The 22,645-nt window shown below is 51.5% G+C and overlaps 1 protein-coding gene across 3 annotated transcripts in view; it reads right to left on the bottom strand.

Annotated features, from left to right (window-relative positions):
- LOC144949669 (solute carrier family 12 member 6-like) overlaps positions 1–22,645 on the bottom strand; it is a 112,320-nt gene that overhangs the window by 47,236 nt on the left and 42,439 nt on the right. Inside the window, exon 1 of one of the 3 annotated variants that reach the window (XM_078879664.1) lies at positions 6,424–6,830. The exons of the other annotated variants lie outside the window; for them this stretch is intronic. Coding sequence (XP_078735790.1) covers positions 6,424–6,562 — 139 coding nt within the window. The 5' untranslated portion in view covers positions 6,563–6,830. Of the gene's footprint in view, positions 1–6,423; positions 6,831–22,645 lie in introns of those variants that run through there. 3 annotated transcript variants of the gene reach the window in all.

Consider the following 22,645-nt stretch of genomic DNA (forward strand, 5'->3'; position numbering starts at 1 on the left):
TGCGGCGACAAACAGACCGACCACCACCACCACCGCCACACCGTCTCGCAGAGGCCTTCTCCATAAGGTTTCTGTTTGTGATTTCACACAAAGGAGCGAAAGTCTGTCTGGCTCTCAAGCCAGAAGGCACAAAGACAAATATGCCCCCCTTCCCCACCCCCTCCTTGGAGCCTACATAGACTGTTGGCGCAAGAGCTGTTTGGTGAGCAGAGGCCGTTGGTTCGAGTGAATGCGGAGAAAGTGTGGGCCACCAGCCCCATGCCAAGCCACCTTTGTTGTCCCAGTGCTGAGATTTACGCCGCTGCGTCAGGTCCTCAAGAGACGATTTTTGTCACGTGTAAAAAAGACAAAGATCCCCCATATAGTCTTCAACAGACGTCGGTGGAAAGTGCCGTCAAGCGAGCGTCTATTTGAGGCCAGAACGGCGCACGACGGGGGTGGCATGGCAGCCACCGTGCCCAGCCACCTTCGTGTCACCAGCGCTAATATTTACACACCGCACCAGGCCCGAGACCAGCGAGGACATGACTTGGCGCTCGCATGGTGGCCAGGTTTGATCGCATCGTGGCGCCACCACTCCCCTTGAAACAAATACAGAGAACCCCTGTGTAGCCTGCGTAGGATTTTGGGGCAAGTGCTGGTATGGAGCGGATATTACGGCCAGCGCATAGCGCAGCAGGGGAAAGGGAGTGGCTAGCACCACGCCCGGCCACACACACTACGAGTCTAGCACGGTGACTCGTTTAAAGGCAGAGCCAACAACCTGGGCATGCACACACGCGATATGAAGAGTTATTATTATACAGTAACGACGTCGCATATCTGACCGTCACATATCCGCCCTGACCAATTGGACCCCGCGCGATGTTTGCACGCAGTGTAACCGTCACTCTCTGCGGACGTTCACCGTCAGCCATTTTCAATCCACTGCTGGATGAAAGCCTCCCCCAGCCCCCCCAAAGCCGTCACCACCGACACCTCTCAGAATCAGAATCTTCATTTTATCCTGGAGGAATCTGACGCGCTACAAAGGTGTCCCGGACGCGTTCCACTCCCTCGGCCGCCGCTCCCTGGTCTTGAACGCCGTCCACCGTCCCTCCTGGCCGTGAACGTGTCCAGCCCAAGCCCCACTCGCTTTCCTTCATCGTCGCAGCGACGCCGTAGACCTGCGTGCCCCTTCTCTCATCCACGTGCTCTACCCCCCTCTCTCTCTCCGTCTCGCAGCGTAATTCCGTTAGTCTTGACCGTCGTCCACCATCCCTCCTCGGTCGTCCTCGCAGCAGCGGAGGATTCTGGCTGGTCGTCGAACAACGCCGGCGGTCACCGCATCAGCGCGTGGCGCTTTCAGATGCGCTGCTCTGCGTCCGTCTGGAACGCTCTTTACCTCCGATATTAGGAAGCCACTGGAGCTATGCACTTTCAAATCATCTAGATTGACAAACTAATTTCTTTAGAACTACTTTGTGTTCAGTTTGTTGTCCTCCCCGCACCTCTGTTTCGCACGGTTGGCTACGTACGGTGCGAAAGAAGTTCAACATACATACATCATCCCTTCGAGCCATATCCTGCTCAAGACCTGCTTAATTTTTTTAAACACCGCCAAGATGATGTCTCCAATGTGCTTTTGTTCTCTGTGTTCTGCTCGTTGTCTCTCAGTCGTAGCTCCCTCCACGCTTGCCCGGGCAAGCGTGGAGGGAGCCATGCTCCCGGTCATTAAAACGCACTTGTATAACCCAAGAGAATAATAACATTGATACTTATAATACATTACCGTTCATATATAAATCACCTTCATAAGAAAGGTATTCAAAGCACTAGACCGAAAGTATATCCTTTTTTTATTTTACCAGGTAAGGCCCATCTGAGCTCTATAGATCTTTTTCAGAATCCACCTGGCCTGAAATGATGGCTCAACAAAGTGGCTTATCCCGTGGAAATTTAGAGCACCAACCAAATACTCTAAAACACAACGTTGATTCTAAATGTGGAAGGAAAAACCGGAGGACCCGGGAGAAAAATCCACGCGACCACGGGGAGAGAGAAACACGCAAACTCTAAATAATACAGCAGCAGGCGTCAGGGTGGGGATTGAACCCACGACCTCCTGTATCCCAGGCGAGGTAGTTAACATTTTGCCACCGTGGCGAGACAGGGATGGCGGTTAAAGCAAGGGCAGGGGAAGGAATTAAATATACAAAAGAGGGGACCGCCCCCCACTAAAAAAACACAACAACCCCACAGGGCCCCCCTCAAACATAAACGGGGCCCTGCCAGTAACCGTGAGAGAGGGGACCCACAGTCGTTGCCCTGTGTGACCTGCACGAGAAGGGTTTGAGTTGTGGGGGAGGGAGAAGGCACAAGACTGGGTGGGGGTGGCTGTGTGTGCCCAGTCACAAACTCACCACACTAAGCCCCTGTGTGTCAAGGGAGGCTGCTGCGTCGCAGTTAAAAGGGGGCTTAACAACGTGTCCCCTTCAGACCCCCGTCGGAAAGTATGATCCCCTAATAGCGTGCACGTATAGTGCGCTATTTTTTGAGTTGTACACCTTTTGGCGTCATCTGGTCCAACACCAATGGTTTCTAGGCTCTAAGAAAAGCTGTCTCGGGTGTGGACCAATCAACTTCAAGGACAGTGCATATCATTATCATTATCAGAGTTGTTTCTTTTTGCTTGCATTTTGACTGCTTGTGTTGTGGTTATTGCAAACATGATCCCTTGTATAAGGGTGTCAGTTTTTCTACCAGTTGAAAGGGTAAAAACCTATTACTATAACTAGGGCCGAGTTTTTTTAATACAGCATATATATATGAAATACACTCCGGTATTTGATTACCGCGATGATGATGGTGATGAGTGGAGGCACACGCAACGTTAAGAAGAGTCAGAGCGGAGCGTTGCGGTGAAGCGTTCATACCCCGGGCAAGAGAATTCCACTCAGGATTTGAGAGAAGTGAACTTGAACAGAGGCCCACGGACTGCAGCACACAGCAAGGGTTCAGACTCGCGCGTGTTATAACCACATGGAGTGAACGGTGGCACGCCACGGTTAAAACGTTACGCGGTCAAGAACTTCTGAGAGGGATGAGGAGTGGGTTTCAGAGACGTGTCTGGGGATATGCGTTTGATGAACAGCAGCATAATAATGATACTTTTCTCGTTATGTTTGTATTTTTTTCTCTCGTTATTTACGTATTTATTTTTGTTAGTTTTTGATTTGCTCAGTGGGAGTTTTGTTTTTGTATTGCGTGTGTAAGGGACTGGCTAATTGATGTTGCAGGTTTGTGGGATGCAATTGCATGAATAACGCTATTTCATTATTTTAATAATTGCACTATTCCATTTTATATAGCGTCATTTTATATTACATTTTAAATTAAATTAAAATAAATAATCGCATTATAATACTTCATAATAATGTAATTGCATGAATGACGCTATATAAATTGTAATCATTAATAACAAATAAATATTTGGTCATTCGCTCGCTCAAAAAGAGAGAGAGAGGACGACTCAAAGGCGCGAGGAGAAACACCACGAGGGGAAGAAGCAGCAACCACGTGGTCAACCACGCGGTCAACCGGCGGCAAATCCCCCCCACCCCAAGCTCTACGGTCCTCTAAGCATTAAGGAATTACTGGCTCATGAATAAGCGCTCATATCCCCTCTACACATCAAGCAGTTGCTTGGCTCATTAATGCGCGTCCATGCTAGCGGGAGGAAACCAGAGCACGCGGAGAACACACACGCGTGCGAGGGAGCAACACACTATCCCTCCCACGTGTCTGCTGCACCACATTCTCGTGTCGAGACGCGGCAAGAGTTGCCTCCTCCTCCTCGACGACGCCCAAGGGAGTTTGACAACATTGTTGTGCGATCCGCCAACAAACAAAAAACATCGCCGCTGCCTCAAACAGTGCGGAATTACAGGCGGCCACCACCAAAGACAAAGATCCCCCCCCCCCCGTATAGCCTTAGCAGACCGTTGGGGCAAGTGCTGTTAGCGAGTAGCACCACCTCTGAAGGCCGGGACGACACAACGATGGGGTGGGTGGGCCAGCAAAGCACACCCCGTCGTCCACCAGCGGCACGATTGGACACACCCGTCAACGCTGTCAGCCACCGTCATTAAGTGTTGCAGTATACACCTTCTTGGTTCTTTCGGTAAAGTCACGTAGAATGGAAATAATAAAATAATAAAATAAAACATAATAATATAATTCTCACGACGTTTCGGCCACAACGCAAGCAGCCGTCCTCAGGCCGAAACGTCGTGAGAATTATTTTATTATGTTTTATTTTTATATTTTCATTTTTCCATTCTACGTGACTTTACCGAAAGAACCAAGAAGATGAATCCCTGCAGTCACGAAAGAAGCTTTAAATCGAGAAATTAGAATATTAGATTATAATGTTATTTAAATAAATTATATTAATATATAATTTTATTATTTTACGTTAGTTTATTATATTCTACTTTTGTATTATGTTTTTATTTTATTACTTCCCTTCTACGTGACTTCACTGAAAGAACCAGGAAGATGAATCCCTGCAGTCACGAAAGCTTTAAATCGAGAATGATTTTATTATGTTTTATTTTTATTATTTTATTACTTAATAAAAAAAATTGATCATTATAAAATAATTGAGAATTATTTTATTATGTTTTATTTTAATATTTTCATTTTTCCATTCTACGTGACTTTACCGAAAGAACCAAGAAGATGAATCCCTGCAGTCACGAAAGAAGCTTTAAATCGACATTTGTTGCAGTATAATTACTCGTCCAGGACTGAAGCGCGCGCCCAAGTTAGCGACATCACGTCTGCCCTTGCTCAGAACACAACGCAGTGTTGTTGTTCAGAACGTTGCTGTCCTAAGGGGCCGTCCATAAATGACGTCACGCGATTTTGGGCGATTTTTGACGCCCCCCCCCCTCGTCACAAAATGTCAGACCCCCCCTCAAATGACGTCACAAAGCTCTGCCCCCTCCCCCCCAAAAAAATAAAACATGCTTCAAATCGCTTTAAACTATTGTCATTGTAGTGCGTATTTAATGTGGCCCTGCACTCTGATGTTGTAGGAGAAAACATTTATTAAAAAGTATATTTAATTAAGTAGAACGTGTTGTCTATATTTATTTAAAATTGCGCATCTTGATGTGACGTCACATTTCTCACCCCCCCCCCTCGTCACAAATGTCTGACCCCCCCCGCCCCCTAGGTGCGTGACGTCATTTATGGGCGGCCCCTAAGAAGACTAAATCTGAGCCAGCCGTGTCTCCGGTCTGCCCGAAACGTGCCGGCAAAAAACCAACAACTTTTTTTTCCCTTCAAGGGCTAAACCTTCAAAAGTGTACAACTAAATTCGGCTTAAACCAGGCCACCGACGAAGTTAGTCCGGAAACAATGCCCCAATAAAACTACAGGGCCCTTCCGTGGTACACGTCTAAATAACGTCTGACCACCACCACCAACCGGCCTCCTCCAACACCACACCAACCCCTCCTGGGGAGGACCCCATCCGTCGCACCATCTATAAACTATTGACGCTCGCTCCCAGCTGCTTGGAAGCCAGACAAACAGGGCGCTGTGCCATGCCAAGCCCAGCCACTCACTCACTCAGCCGACGTAGTGGCCAGGCCGGGCCACTCACTCACTCAGCCGACGTAGTGGCCGGGCCACTCACTCACTCACTCAGCCGACGTAGTGGCCAGACCAGGCCACTCACTCACTCAGCCGACGTAGTGGCCAGGCCACTCACTCACTCAGCCGACGTAGTGGCCAGGCCGGGCCACTCACTCATTCAGCCGACGTAGTGGCCAGGCCACTCACTCACTCAGCCGACGTAGTGGCCAAGCCGGGCCACTCACTCACTCAGCCGACGTAGTGGCCAGGCCGGGCCACTCACTCACTCAGCCGACGTAGTGGCCAGGCCACTCACTCACTCACTCAGCCGACGTAGTGGCCAGGCCGGGCCACTCACTCACTCAGCCGACGTAGTGGCCAGGCCGGGCCACTCACCCACTCACTCAGCCGACGTAGTGGCCAGGCCGGGCCACTCACTCACTCAGCCGACGTAGTGGCCAGGCCACTCACTCACTCAGCCGACGTAGTGGCCAGGCCGGGCCACTCACCCACTCACTCAGCCGACGTAGTGGCCAGGCCGGGCCACTCACCCACTCACTCAGCCGACGTAGTGGCCAGGCCGGGCCACTCACTCACTCACTCAGCCGACGTAGTGGCCAGGCCGGGCCACTCACTCACTCAGCCGACGTAGTGGCCAGGCCACTCACTCACTCACTCAGCCGACGTAGTGGCCAGGCCGGGCCACTCACCCACTCACTCAGCCGACGTAGTGGCCAGGCCGGGCCACTCACCCACTCACTCAGCCGACGTAGTGGCCAATCCAGGCCACTCACTCACCCGACGTGATGGTGCTGTTGGCGTCATCGTGGGCGTCGACTCGCTGTCCCTGGCCGTAGTCGACCAGGTTGATACCCTCGATGCTGTCATACTGCGACCTCTCCTTGTCGCTGAGTGGCACCACGGTGAACGTGGGCATGTCGGACACGGCCTCCCCCCTCTCTCGTCTTCCCTGCCCTGCCCCGCGGCGGCTTCTTGGGGAGAGTCAATCTCGGGCGACCCCCACGAACGACACGGCCTCTCGCTGTTCAGCACAGGACTTTGTTCAGTCCGGCCCCCCCCCGGTTAACACAGACACTTCGCTAGACACTTGCTCGGACAGACAGGCAAGAACACTCCTTAAAACACCGCTCTCTCGTCTCGCTCTCGGTTCCGTTCGCGCAGTTAACAACAAATCTTTCCGGCGGCGTAAAGTTCACTCCCTGCCTCTTCCTCCCTCCCCCATCCCCCACATGTCCCTCTCGCGCTCCCCCCTTTCTCCCTCTCCGCATGCCAACGTCATGCGCTCACTGCCCATGTTAGGGCAGCCGGGGGCCGGCCCCGTTGCGCTCCGTGTGACGCCTTCTTCGACGCTGCCCATCAACAAAGACAAAGGTCCCCCGTGTAGCCTGCACGGATTTTTTTTGGGAGGGGCAAGTGCTGCTAGCGAGTTAGCGCGCCTATAGAGTGGGGGGGGGGGGCAGCACCACACACCCGGCCGCCTTTGTCTCCCCTGCGGCGGCGATGTTTACCACACCACCGCACCAAGTGACTCGTTTGAGGCAGGGTCCGACCTAGGGGATGGCCCAGGACCGGTTCGGATAATCGTCTCTGGTATCGGCCGTGAGCGGGAATCGAACCCGGGTCGCCGGGTTCCGAGCAAAACGAGTTAACCGCTGCGCCACCGCTCCCCGCAGCCCTGCCCACCTCCTCCCTCTGCTCCCCACTCTCATCCCCCGATGTCGGCTGTGGCAATGGACAGAAGAATGTCGGAGCAGGAAGCGTCCAACTTCTTGCACAACGCAGATTTTAACTCAACGTCGGCGGTCAGTCGCCCCCTGATCACGCTTCTATCGCTACGACCATGGTTACTGTTCACGTGAACTTCAGACGAGGAGGATTCCTTCCCCTCCTTCTGCCGAGGACTCGTCTCATGCACAGGGTGTTCAGCCACCAACACGGCAGGGTCACAACTCACCAACCCACTAACTCACTCACCAACCCACTCACTCACTCGCTCACCCACTAACTCACTCACCAACCCACACACTCGCTCACTCACCCACCAACTCACTCACCAACCCACTCACTCGCTCACCCACCCAATAACTCACTCGCTCACCCACCCACTAACTCACTCACCCACCCACCCACTAACTCACTCACCAACCCACTTACCCGTCACACTGCAGAGTTACAACACACCCACCCACCAACTCACTCACCAACCCACTCACTCGCTCACCCACCCAATAACTCACTCGCTCACCCACCCACTCGCTCACTCACCCACCAACTCACTCACCAACCCACTCACCCGTCACACTGCAGAGTTACAACACACCCACCCACCAACTCACTCATCAACCCACTCACTCGCTCACCCACCCACCAACTCACTCATCAACCCACTCACTCGCTCACCCACCCACCAACTCACTCACCCACCCACCAACTGGCTCACCCACCCACTAACTTACTCACCAACCCACTCGTCACACTGCATGGTTACAACACACCCACCCACCAACTCACTCATCAACCCACTCACTCGCTCACCCACCCACTAACTCACTCACCCACCCACTCACTCGCTCACCCACCCACTCACTCGCTCACCCACCCACTCACTCGCTCACCCACCCACCAACTCACTCACCCACCCACTCACTCGCTCACCCACCCACCAACTCACTCACCAACCCACCCACCACACTCCCATCATTGTCTCTGTGCCCACGTGTTGCCGGACATCATGCCAAACAACACGTGGAGCGAAACGTCGGACATCGTTGCCAAACAAACACGCGCGTGCACCCAGAAACCCCACCGGAAGAGGCGATGTGGTTTTTGGGGGGGGTGAGGGAGTGGGGGGATTTAAAGATGCTTCGCCAAATTATGCGGGGAACTTCTGCGGATGTCGACCGGGACGCGTCACGGCAGTGGGAAACATCCTCGCATTTTTATTTTCCAGCTGCTATTCTACGCGTGGGAAAGAATGCATCATTCCCCGTATTCTCTCAGACAGCCACATTTAAGTAAATAACCTAGTTGTAATACAGTACTGTATCTACACATTGGCGCCGGGGGGGGGGGGGGTGGCGACTCAGCCCATCATCCCTCACGGGGGTCGATAAAACGCATACCAATTGGTGGGGCAAGACAAGAGAAAGAGCCGTTCGTTGTTTCTCAGTCCGCTTGTCCTGGTGAGGGTCGCGGCGGCAGCAGCGTGTTGAGTAGTGGCGGTCCACACCTCCCTGGCGGCAGACTCCAGCACTACATCACTACCATACACCACTACTATACACTATACTATTATACACTACTATACACTACAGTGTATAGTAGTGTATAGTACACCACTATACACTATACTACTATACATTACTATATACACTACACTACTATACATTACTATACACTACACACGACTATACACTATACTATTATACACTACTACACTATACACTACTACACTATACACTATTATACACTACTATGCATTACTCAACACTACACACTACACTACTATACACTACAATGCACTGCTATCCACTCCACTACTATACCACTACACTACCATACACTTCACTACTATACACTACACTATACACGACTATACACAGACTCCCCAGGTGTTTCCAGGGCAGCCGGGCGACATCGTCCCGCCGGCATGCCCTGGGCCAGGAGTGGTTGCTCTATGGATGTACTCGCCCAACGCCATAGGAATGTGGAATTTTGACGCATTGGTTTGACGCATTGGATCCACTGGCGCACGAATTGAAATCCCAGTGTGGGGACGACTCAGCCCATCATCCTCGTGGAGGAGGGGTCGATAAAATAGGTGACGCGTTGTGGTAAGGTAACTTTTGGTCTTTCCCTTTGATGTAGACTCGTCCATTGTGACTGTCACAATGGGAGTGGGGGGGGGGGTTTGCTCAACCCACCACGTGGCGGCATCGCAGCGACACCACGAAGGAGCTCCCCAAAGTGCACCCCAACGCAGCGGAACCCAGTGATGTCCTTTTACAAAGTGCACCCAAAAAGAGGAGACTGCAATTATGTATTACTACCACATGGTGGCATCACAGAGACAGAATCATCGTAGTTATTTATACTGGTAGGAACCTCCTGGTTACACCAGCCCACAGGGGATTATTGTGTCTGTCGTGCAGGGAGGGGCTGGGTGGGGAGGGTGGGGCTGGGTGGGGAGGAGCTGGGTGGGGGGGGCGGGGAGGGGTTGGTCACCCCGTGGTGCCCTTGTAAAACTCAACGTTTAACCTACTCACGCCGGCTTGTGCACACCCTCACAGTCGGGCATATTTGCGGAATACACCACGTCGCCGTTGACCCTGGCCATTGACCGAGCAACCCAACGTTCCTACCAGCTCCCTCCGCAGGAATGTGTTACTATAGGAATCCGATGAGATTCAAAGCTTCTTTTTTCACAGATGTCCAGTAGGGGGCAGGTCAGAACGTTATAACAATACAAAATCACGATAGGAGTGCAAAGTGTAGGAACGGTACGCAAGTCACTTAAAAATACACGAATATAACTTTTTTTTACGTGGAAATTTATAGCGTCAAAATAATCTAAATAATTTTTACATTGGGAGCGAGCTTCAGACGCACGTGTCAAAGTGCACCCCAAACGAAGTGCAGTCATGCACGTACCGGTATTCATTCTAGATTTGAAGCTTTCGTGACTGCAAGGATTCATACTCTTAGGTTTTTTCGGTAAAGTCACGTAGGTAAAAAAATTTAAATTAATAAAAGTAAAATAAAACAAATTAAAAAATTAACGACGTTTCGGAAGCAACACAAGCCTCCGTCTTCAGGTGGAACCGTCACAGCCACGACAGCTGAAGACGGAGGCTTGTGTTGCTTCCGAAACGTCGTGAATTTTTTAATTTGTTTTATTTTACTTTTATTAATTTAAAAAATTTTACCTACGTGACTTTACCGAAAAAACCTAAGAGTACCGGTATTCACTCAGTCATATTTTGACACACACTTTTATTGAACTTGCCCTGTTGTCCGTTTACATTGTTGCAAATCTTTGACGCTTAACATGGTCGGATCTACGAAGCCCCACGAGCTGAAATTTTCTATACAGACTCGTCTCGCGTGCCAATTCAAGATTTCACTTGAATTGAATTGGGCTGTGGTTGTCCCACCTGATGAAGATCGCTTGTGTTGCGCCCGAAACGTCGTGATTTATTTTATTTTATTTCTATCCACGTGACTTTACCGAAAGAACCAAGAATATGAATCCCTGCAATCACGAAAGCTTTAAAACAAAATTGAATCATTCATTGTACAGGTTCTGTTCTCGCCGCGGTCATAGTTGCGTTCCTGAAGAACGCCGCGTTCTCGAAAAATCGCCTTTTAATCTCCATATATATAAATAGCAAAGTTGTGATTATGTGTGTCTGTTCAAAATGTTTAGCGTACTTCCCGACATGCAACAAACTTGAAATTTGCCATGTGGGTTACTTTCCAGACTGTACACCATGCACAAATTATTAAAATACACATTTTTTTTTGGGGGGGGGGGGGGGAGCCCAATAATGCATATATTTTTTGCACGGCAAGTGAGCTGTGACGTCACATCTGTCACGTGACCCGCGCATGTGGAAGCGCAACGCATTGTAGTGTAGCGGGTAGCGCTACGCTGCGCTACGCTGCGCTACGAACCCGGCGACCCGAGTTCGATTCCCGCTCACGGCCACCACCGGTGACGATTATTTCAACCGGTATTTGGCCTCCACTAGGTCGACTCAGCCTCAAACGAGTAACTGCTGTGGTGTGTGAACATCGCCACTGGGGAGACAAAGGTGGCCGGGCGTGGTGGATCCAAGTCCCGGGCGAAGCCGGGTAGTACAGCTAGTCAATAATATGAGGTAAAGCACAGTCTGTGATTACACGTGGAGATGCGTAACGCAGGCTGAACAAAGACCGTGGCGCGTGGGTAGCATCTAGAAGCATCCAGCAGCATCCCAATGCCTTTGTGTGATGCTACCCCGAGGCAGCCGCAACGTAGTTACGTTCCCTCGATCACGTTCGACTGAATTCGCATCCGCGTTATAAAATAAGTAAAATTTTTTAATACTTTTTTTTAAACACGCTTTAATGAAATGTACCGTACTCGTAATGGCAGAACGCCACGACTCCAGGTTAGTGACCCCGAAGCGTGCCATAACGTCAGGGACCGTGGTGATTTACAGCCAACGTGAGTTGAACGTGGACAATTAGACCCAAGCCGAAACATAACATATAAAAAATATTGTTGAAAAATATAGATTTTTTTTATGATAGAATATAGTATTGTCATCAGTATGACATACCTATAGCAAATTTGCAGTCGATACGACATTGGGAAGACGGTTAAAATTGAGTTACAAGCTTTGAGCATACGACAACATAGTTGAGGATACAACAGACAGAGTGAGTTAAATAAAAGCGTGTAAATAAAAAAAACCTGTTCCCGAATACATCTATCGCGTTATCAAAAACAACATGCGTTATACGAGAACAGGCCGTTGGGTAAAATGCTGACGGTCCTCCCTTGCACTCTCGTGGCAGTGCCTTACGCCTTTCCGCAATACTCCGATCGATTGTGAACTCAAGGAGCCGACTTGGCGGCGTTTTTTTGTTTGTCTGGCTCAAGTTTACTTTCCGAGTTACCCGTGGTGAGAAACGCACGCGAGGAAGGAGGGGAAGTCCTCATCTGCAAGAGTGATCTTGCCTGCAGGCGTGTGCCAGGCCAGGGGCAAGGCATGCCAGCACACGATACACAGCCGGGAGAGCCGGTGATTAAACACAACTTCAACTTGCCCTTGCCGCTGAACTCTGTCGACGATGCGGGGGACGCTGCCTCGCGTCACGGTGACTTGGCTGTTTTTCTTTCCTCGCCGATGCCCCGTTCACTCGATCGCGCACGTTCGTTCGCGCGCCCACGTGCGTCCGCTCACAGCAACAAACGCGGAAATATTGCAACATGACAACAGCCGCCGTTCGCCACCAAGTGGCGGTGACGTCGCCACGGCACCTGTGCCAGGCCAGGTGCACTTTGAGGCCACGTGAAGTGTTGCAAGGCTCGCTGTGACAGGTCACAGGACAAACCCAGGTGCCATGGGTTGACCGACTGAGATGACTGGCAGATGCACCAGCTGTGCCCCCAATTGTACCAACTTGCTGAATTGTATCCACCCGGCAGAACTCTCATTGTTGTGAGCGTCACTCCTCTGCCTTGCGTTGTTGTTGTTTTTGGGAGGCCAAATACCTCCAACTGCCCAGTAGCGTCCTTCAGGAGCCTCCTCCAAAGAGGCCGATCTTGACACTGCTAGTACCAGTCTTCGGCAAAGTCCACTTAGCTCCACATCCTCCTGCACTGCATCAGTTCTCCAGCCCGTGTAGTGCCTGCTTAGCCCCCTTTATCCAGCCAAAACAGAAACAGCTTGGGCATTAGGTGGCTGGGCATGCGAGCTACAGACCCAGATGTTATAACAACCACAATCACCACCACCATCATCATCATCGTCGTCATCATATTGACAACGTGGATCGTCCGCATTCTTGACGGGCCTGGGCGTTATAATGCGAGCAGTGTCTTCGTTTCATACCGATTAGTCCGGAATGCCGTTTCGGGCCATTACTTTTGGCACGCCACATCCGTGAAGAAGAATATAATGGTACAATACAGTAATATCGGATTATTATCGATGGGCTTAAGTTGCACTCTAGTAGTGATAGTGCCTCATGTCTTTCCATAATCTTATATTATTAGTAGTATTGTTGATCGGCATAACTTGCAATCTAGTGGTAGTGCCTTACACCTTTTCTAGAAATAATCGTATACTATGGTGAGCATTATGGACAAGCATACATTGGTTGTATTCCAGTGGTAGTGCCTTACACAGACAATCCATATTCCATACCAGCGTAAAAACACGACTTGGATATGTGTGTACACGTGTGTACACGTGTGTACACGTGTGTACACGTGTACACACGTGTGTACACGTGCAGCCCCATTGTCAATCCACTGGTGCCGGGATTGAGACCATCCCCTCGCTGAACTTGAGGACCCGGATTCGAACCCAGGAACCCAGAATTGCCGGGTTCATCGCCTCGGGCCTCCTCGTTCACATGCATACCATGTACTCTAAAAGGTATCAGGAATGAACTCGCACAACACAGGACGGTTGCTTTGTTATACAGCGGACAGCTAAACATGTATACAAAAAACAAAGATCCCCCGTATAGCCTTAACAGACTGTAGGGGCAAGTGCTGTTAGCGAGCACCTATGAAGGCGGACACGGCGGCACACGAGGGGGTGGGTGACCAGCACCATACCCGACCGCCCTTGTTTCCCCAGTGGCGATGTTTACACCGCACCAGGTACTAATTTGAGGCTGAGTCGACCTAGGGGAGGCGCGGGACCGGTTCAGATAATCGTCACCGGTGTTGGCCGTGAGCGGGAATCGAACTCGGGTCGCCGGGTTCATAGCGCAGCGTAGCGCTAACCACTACACTATCGCTTTGTTATACAGCGGACAGCTCAACATTTATACACGCACTGCTACACACACACATATATATAACCGGGCTTTATAAATAGCTTATTGAGCTAATGCTCTGAGAACACCGTGTTTTTAAAAAGATTCACCCTAACTTTAGCTTTAACTGTGAAAAATGAAAAGAGATTGATTGACATGTCATGACATTTTTTAAAAAGACGCCACCACACCACTGGAAAGAGCCTGTGACCAACTCACCCAGAATGCATCAGACCTCGATGGATTACCCAGAATGCACCCGATTCATAGATCTTGGATGCTCAGCAGGTGGGAGCCTGGATAGGCCCTTGATGGGTGACCGCCGTGTACACACAGGTTGCCTGGGGTGGCTGCGGGCTAACGTGGCGAGCAGCACGCAGCAGCAGTACAACAACGCCCATCGCTGCACAGCGCTGTGCTGCCATGATCCAACCCTAACCCACACCGACCAGTGCGAGGGGTGCGCCACGGTAGAGAGATGTTAACAACCTCACCCGGTATACAGGAGATTCTAGGTTAGATCTCGACCCTGACGCCTGCTGTATATTTGGAGTTTGCGGTGTCTCTCTGCCTGTGCTCGATTGAATGTTTCTCCAGGCCCTCGAGTTTTTCCCTCCACATTTAGAATCTAAGTTTGCGTTCAGAGTATTTAGCCGCTGTAAACTTCCACGTTATAATGCACTCCCGTAGAGTGATCATTTGTAGCCAGGTTGCTTCTGAAAAAGAGGTAAATTGCTCCGTGGGCCTTACCTGGTAAAATGTAAAAAGTGCAGTGAGATACGATTTGTCAACTTTTCCGCTGAATCAGTTTAACTACAGCGCCACTCCGCCGCACACGTGATAAAATAAAAACTAGAGGGCAGCCCGTCCTATGCACGGGGTGACGCGACACTCACCTGGCACGCACATGACCCTTGCTAGACATTCTAAACTAAACTTTTATTTTACTAGGCAAGGCCCACTGAGCTATATCGCTCTTTTTCGTAAGCATCCTGGCCATCACAAATGATAGCTCAACGACGTGGCTTATCATATGGAAATTTATAGCAGCCAAATACTCGAAACGCATGCTGATTTTAAATGTAGAGAGAAAAACCGGAGGACCTTGAGAAAAAGCCACGCGACCACGGGGACAGGGAGAATATGCAAACTCTAAATGTACAACAGGGTTGGGATTGAACCCACGATCTCCTGCACACCAGGTGAGGTAGTTAACATCTCTCCACCTACACACAACGAGCCTGCTCGGTAGGGGGGGGAGTGGAACAGGTCGTTTTCCCCGGGTCTTACACAAGAGGACCCCCGACATCAGGACTGTTTTTTTTTTATCCCCCCACCCCAAGTGGCATTCTGTCCCGGGCTTCCAGGAACAATTTGGGCAGCCTTAATCTCTAACTCGCCAACAACTCCCCAAACCCTCACCATACTGTTCAATAAAATGGGAAGCACGCCGAGATTCGACGGCTGCCCCACTCCCACACACACACCTCATCCACAGCCGGCACAAACGTGGAAAGTAAGCGGAGCAACCCAAAGAAAACCCCGGCATGAGACGGAACATACGGTCCGAAGTCGGCAGGGCTGCTGCACCGGCCACCTCATGGCCCAGCAGGGTGCGACTGTGAGAGCCAACAATCACCTCGGCACAGCACACTGTCCCCTGCTTCCAAGTGCAACAGCGGCTAAGCTTCACAGCCGTGAACTGGAAAGCTTCACAGCCGTGAGGCCACACATTCGCGAAGTTTTCACAGCCACGAAGCTCCACCGCGCCCGCCACTTTTCCCTATGCGCCGCAAAATGTAATTTGACCCGGTGCTCCATCGATCTCGTGGAAGCGGCCGGGTGGCTTGGAGGTCAGAGCGCTGAGCTGGTTTTATTTACTCATGATTACTACGCATATTTTACCCAGGAAGTCCTAACGGAATCTGAGAAGTAATTTTTCAAGAGGGTCCTGCTAAGCTTTTCGCAGTAGGTGGGCGACGATTGCTGTGCGTTTGCCAGTCAAGTAAATTTGCAAGCAATTTGTCAATATTCAGACCCCGATGCCGGCACACGATGGCCTGCTCTTGCTGGAATGACATCACGGGATCTTTGAACGTCCGCTGTTAAGCAGACGGCGAGTAGTAGTAGTATTTTTAGGTTATTAATACTCCCGCAGTATTAACCAGGGCAGCCTGCTGGATTCAGTACGTGAAACTCTGCGGACAAGCGGCGACCGCTGGGGCCACGTGACCGCCCAAACCTGGATTTGAACGGAGCTGTTAGCCGCCCGCGATTACACCCGGTTCTCAATCGCATCAGCACGCCGATTGGTCTAGGCCCCATCACCAATTAAAAACGCGCGAAAAACGATTACGTGAAATTCGTACAAATTCTAGGTCTGAATATATTCATTAAATCTATATCCCTTTGACAGTCGTGCGATTAATCTTGCTCTTTGAGGCAGGGCCGGTGGGATGAAAGTGCTGCCTCCAACTATGTGGGCCAGAAGGGAGACTCGGTAGGGATCTCCGAGGTACCTCCACGACATCCACTTTCGCGGGCCGTTCTTCTCACACGAAGAGCCCCGCCCTGCTCTGCGCGAGTGCCAAACGAACGCTTTCCACCTCATGGCGAGACGCCGAGGGCACGATCGGGATACAATTTCGGGGGAAGGTGGCCGGTGAGGGGGGGGGGTAGCGACTCAAATATCATAAGCGACCTGGTGCGGCGAGGCTCGTGGTCAAACCAGCCGGAGGGGTCCACGTTCACGCGCAGGGTGGCCCCCGACCGACGAAGGCCCTTCCAGACCCGTCCCCTCTGCCAACGTAAAGAAAGGGGGGCGGCGGGGGGGGGGGCAAGCAACAAAAATGCCCAGCACACGCTGCCCGGGCCCGTAAATAACGCCGTCGTGTTTTCTGTTCTCCCAGTTTCTTATTTTTTCGAGTGGGTTGATGATAATCGGTGGCCACTAGACATGTTGTTGTTATCGAACCCGCAGCCCCCGCTCCCCATCCACTATCCTCACAATGGTTCCATCCAATGGTCACGATTCACGGATGGCAATTCCATTCGGGAACGCACAGTTCGGTTTTACTCGTTTAAACCGTCCCCTCTGTATTTGTTTCTCGTTTGTACAGATTATTGATTTATTTCTTCGACTCATAAAATATTTCACCCGGATAGTCCCGTGCGACGAAACATTCCGTCCAAAAAAGGTTTCCAGAGCGTCGATTGATACACGCGTATCACAACCGTAACCAAAACGTACGCAAAAAATGTAATCTGGAACTTATTCAGTCCCGTATAAATGTATATGATGGACAACAGCTGCCATCTGTTACTAAGTGGTGTTGACGTCGCCACGGTGATTGTGCCAGGCCAGGTACACTCCGAGGTCACGTGAAGTGTCGAAGGATCGCCAACAGGAGGGGTCACGGGACAGACCCAGGTGCCATGGGTTGCCTGAGACGTCTTCCAGATGCACCGTCTGTGCCCCCTACTGTGCATAGAGAAAGAAATGTATTATTATTAAACTACTTTCACACCGTACGTAGCCAGCCGTGCTAATCGGAGGTGCGGGGGAAGGACAACAAACCGAGCCATGTAGCTCTTTTTCAGAAGTGACCTCGCCGTCACAAATGACAGCACAAAGGAAATTGCTTATCTTCATGTGGAAATGTAAAGCAGCCAAATACTCTATAACTGCACGCTAAAATTCTAAATGTGAAGGGAAAAACCGGAGGACTCGGAAAAAAATCCACGCGACCACGGGGAGAGAGACACGCAAACTCTAAATATAAAGCAGGCGTCAGGGTCGGGATCGAACCCACGACATCCTGTACACCAGGCGAGGTAGTTAACATCTCACCACTGTGGAGCCTTTATGTATATGGGTTCATATATATATTTATTTGTTCATATACATCGGTTCATATATACATCCGGACTGGGAATTGAACTCGGGTCGCCAGGTATCACCAGCACGCCGCGTTACGCACCGGGCCAGTCCAGCAATGGATAAAAAATTAAATAGATTCAATGTTCCACCGCTGCACTAAGAGCTTCCAATCTCGGGGTCTACAACACCTGCCACTTAGCCAGACTCAACAGAGTGTAGCCTTCCCGACGCGGCGAGCTGGGGGGAGCGTTGTTCACCGTGCCAACCGGTGGGAGGACGGCGAGCGTTAGGGGGCGAGTGTGAAGGCCTGCAGAACCCCTCGCCACCCACAAAGATCTCCCCCCACACAGCCTTCTGGCAAGTGCTGCTAGCCAACATTTATGAATGCCGGCACGGCGCAACAAGAAGGCAGCTGGCCAGCACCGGCCAGCTGCCTTGTCGTCGGCCGGATTCGTCTCTCCCGGTGCCGACGTTGTCCACGCCGCACCCGGTGATCGCGTGAAAAGGCCGAGTCGACCTAGGAGAGGCCCAGGACCAGTTCAAACATTCGCGCCGCTGTTATTGGTCGCGAGCGGGAGCGCAGTGCGCCAACGACGCCGCTGCCGTGGACAGAAGAGGAGGCGGACACGGGAGCGCGCCAAGGTCTCTACAGCCGAGAAGGAACAATGCCAGGTTTAGAAAGCTTCTCTCTACAAACAGTCACATGTTATCACACGTGGCGTGTACAATGCGGGAGCGGTGGCACAGGGGTCAGTGCACTGCACTGCGCTATTTAACCCGGTGACCCGAAATTGATTCCCGGCCACGGCCAACATCAGTGGCGAGGGATTATCTAAACCGGCACTGGGTTTCCCCATTCACCAAATGTGCATTGATCATTGTGGCGAAGTGTGGTCAAACACACCCCGTGACCAACAGAATTTGTGGAAGCCTTTACCCAGCAGTGGGATTGACAAAGGGCTGTAAATGTTTAATTTCTAAGGCATACAATGTCCGCCACTGTGAATGTTTGCCTCTTTTATTTATTATTACTCTAAAACTACGGAAGAATTCTTCAATTTCTACCACACGAATTGTTCAGGGTTCAACTTAAACTAAAACTAGTGTTATTTGACCGGGTAAGGCCCACTGAGCTATGTAGATCTTTTGCAGAAGCGACCTGGCCACAAATCATAGCTGAACATAGTGGCTTATCGCGTGGAAATATATTGCAAGCCAAATACTCTAAAGCGCACGTTTATAAATGTGGAGGGAAAAACCCCGAGGATCCGGAGAAAAATCGACGCGACCACGGGGAGAGAGAAAACGCAAACTCCAAATATACAGCAGCAGGCATCAGGGTTGGGATCGAACCCACGACCTCCTGTATACCAGGCGAGGTAGTTAACATCTCCTAGCCACCGTGATGATGAGAGAGAGAGACACGCAAACTCCAAATATACAGCAGCAGGCGTCAGGGTTGGGATCGAACCCACGGCCTCCTGTACACCAGGCGAGGTAGTCAACATCTGGCCACCCCGGTGCCCCATTAACATCGACATGTGCGACTGCATCTCAAAAATGCTCCCGTCAGCGGCGATGGCGGCAGTAGCAACGGCGATAGCGGTGGCGGTGGCAGGACCCTCTTGAAAAACAGAGGCGTGGAGGAGAGGGGGGGGGTCACGCACTTTGGTTATTCTTAGCGAATGGAAAAACATCGCGTTGCCAAAGTTGACGCCGACTCCAGCAGGCAGCACAAAAGGGATGAGATGTGAAAACCCCACGACCGACGGAACCAACGGGAACATCCCCCATACACCACGCAAACTCGCAGCAGTGAAATATTTTCAGCCGTTCCCACGGGCAATCATTTGCTCTCATGTCGTGTTTTTTTTTGCTGTTATCAGACTTTCTGAACCCCGGCCCCTGCTGGACATGTGCGAAAAAAGAACTTCATAGCTCATCGGATTCCTCCAGTGTAAATAAAGATTCTGATGATTCTGATCGCTTGGTGAAGGCTACGTGATACACCGGGGGGAGGGGGGTGGGGTTCCTTTGACTGTACTCCGCCACGCTGTCCGATTGCGGGTTTGGTGAAGGGACGGAGACGGGCAGCAACAGCGCTCGCCGCTGACATTGGCCGTGGCCGGGAGTCGAACCGGGAGCGCCGGATAACCGGGGCGGCCGCTAGGTGCGAATCAAGCAACAACGCAACGGAGCACGGGGTCGCTGTGGTAAACACGGCGCCTATTCTGGGCTCGCGGCACAGATGCCCGGGCGCGCAAAGATCGTCGTGCTTGTCAATCAGCGGTGGAACACAATAAAAAAAAACGTGAAGACAAACGAGGGAAAGAAAATCGTGCCTGCCGCACGGAAGATGTGACGCCTTCGCAACGCGCGTCCGTGTTTCTTCTGAAGCGATTGGTTCGCGGGGTGCGCGGCAGCTGTTCGGGCAAAATGCGTTTTCGCTTATTTAGCAAAATTGTGCTTCTCGTAGCGCTGGGGTTGCTTCCGCGAGCTCTGGGCGGTAACGAGCCGATTTTCTCAAGGGCGAGTCCCCGGAGTGGCGACTCAAGCTTGACGCTGAAATTTCGTTCGCAGAGGGATCGTCGTTATCGAGCGGCTATCGTGCCGTCGACGCCTCCTCCCCCGGCCGCCCGGACGGACAAGAGCTCGCTCCCACAACAACCTTCGTTGGAAACGTATGCCCTCCCCGTGACAGCCAGGCGGTCAGGTCACAGCGACATACAGACAGCCGGAGAGACGGACAGATAGACAGACAGAGACGGATGGACAAACAATGTTGGTCAGAGGGATGGACAGACAGATGGTCATACAGATGGTCAGATAAACAGATGTCAGATCAAGCGATGGACAGACAGATGGTCAGGCAGATAGGACTGACATAGACATGGTTAGACAGATAGAAGGACTGACAGACGGACAAGACACAGAGCAAGTGCGTCAACGCTTTGTCAACCTTAGTGGGAAAGCGTTACAAATGGAACGAGAATGCCAACACCCAGAGGAGGGCGGCTGGACGGCTCGCGTTTCTGACGCTGACGTTGGCACGGCGAGACGCTGGCACGGAGGAGCGCAGCCCCTCGCGATTCCCGCTGGGAAGGGGGCACAGCGCGCCAATTTCCACGGCGTCACCGTGACGCCGGCGCGGGGAGGCGGTGGTGACAGCAGCGGCCAGATCTGTTTTTAGCTTCTGCTGCAAATTGGCCACGGCAACGCAATCGCGGCCGCGCTATTGAGAAATATAAATAATCGCGGCAATTCATTTTATTTTTAAAGCTACAAATTCCGGGAGGTGGCCCGGTGGATCAGAGTCGGAGCGAATTCCTGTTGACAGCGCTGAGCAGCCCCGGTACAAATTCCACTTTCGTATGCCAGGGACAACCGCTGTTTATTTCCCCACAAAGTGGCACTCGCTATAACGACTCCGCAGTGCGCTTGAAGCCCCGTTTACAGCCCCGAGAATCTCTGGTGCAAATTCCACATTACCAGGGCAGGGAAGAGTCCAACCGTAGGAGAGTCCAGGCTGTTGACTTCCCCATAAATGTGGTGGCTGCTATATCAATTGGCCGAGCGATGTGATTTCGCAAACCTTCCGCCTGCGAGCTGCTTGCTCTGCCGCGGGGCAGCCTGGCCCGGTCCGTTGGAGTGGCCGCGTCAGAGATGCAGCCACCGCGGTTCCGACGACCCGAGGTGCAAATCGACCGGCATTCGAAACAAGCGTCCGTTTTTGGTCGCTTATTTCCCTCCACGACGACGACGCCGCCGTTGACTTGCCTTGCGCTACGTGTTTATACACCGCTTTGCGTCGTCTCACCTATCAACATCTGGCAGTTGAACAGCGTTGGTTCAAGCAAAGCCTGGACTCTGCTGACGACACTGAAATGTGGAAACCGCAAGAAAGATTTGCTCGTGTTGAATCAACGCCTGCAGAAAAAAAATATTCGCTCATAGCAGCCCGTGCGGCTGATGGGATGTGTTAAACGCTACTTTTTTTGGTTTTACGTGGCATTTATTGCCACTCCGGTCATCCTTGCAGCAACAGCCGCCCCAGCAGCGGCTTATGGGCTCACGATAGAACAAAGGCAACGGTCACCACGTCACACGGCGCTTTCAGGTGCGCTTCTGCGGCCGTCTGGAACGCTCTTTCCTTCCGACATTAGGAAGCCACTGGGAGCTGTGCACTTTTAAATTGAGATTGAAAACCGATTTCTTTAGAACTGATTTTTGTTACATTTGTTTTTTTTTTGTTGCATTTAGCTCATCGGATTCCTTCAGCGGTGTCAATAAATATTCCGATTCTAAAAGGTGTCGGCGGTGGCTTGGGTTGGGGAGTTCTTCATCCAGCAATGGATTGAAAATGCCCCATGGTGTAGACATCCATAGAAAGTGATTCTGATGTGGAATAAACAGTTTGATTCTGTGTGCACCGACACGACGTGACGGTGCGCTGTGCACGTGCGAGCTCCCCCCCCCCCCCCACTTCTGCGACGACTCGATCAGACAGGACCCGGGTGGGAACTTATGAATCGGTGATGAAATCGGGGGGGAAGTGGGGGGGGGGGTGTATAAAAATAAAAC

The sequence above is a fragment of the Lampetra fluviatilis genome, chromosome 54, assembly GCF_964198595.1.
Source record: "Lampetra fluviatilis chromosome 54, kcLamFluv1.1, whole genome shotgun sequence".
Taxonomy (NCBI): domain Eukaryota; kingdom Metazoa; phylum Chordata; class Hyperoartia; order Petromyzontiformes; family Petromyzontidae; genus Lampetra; species Lampetra fluviatilis.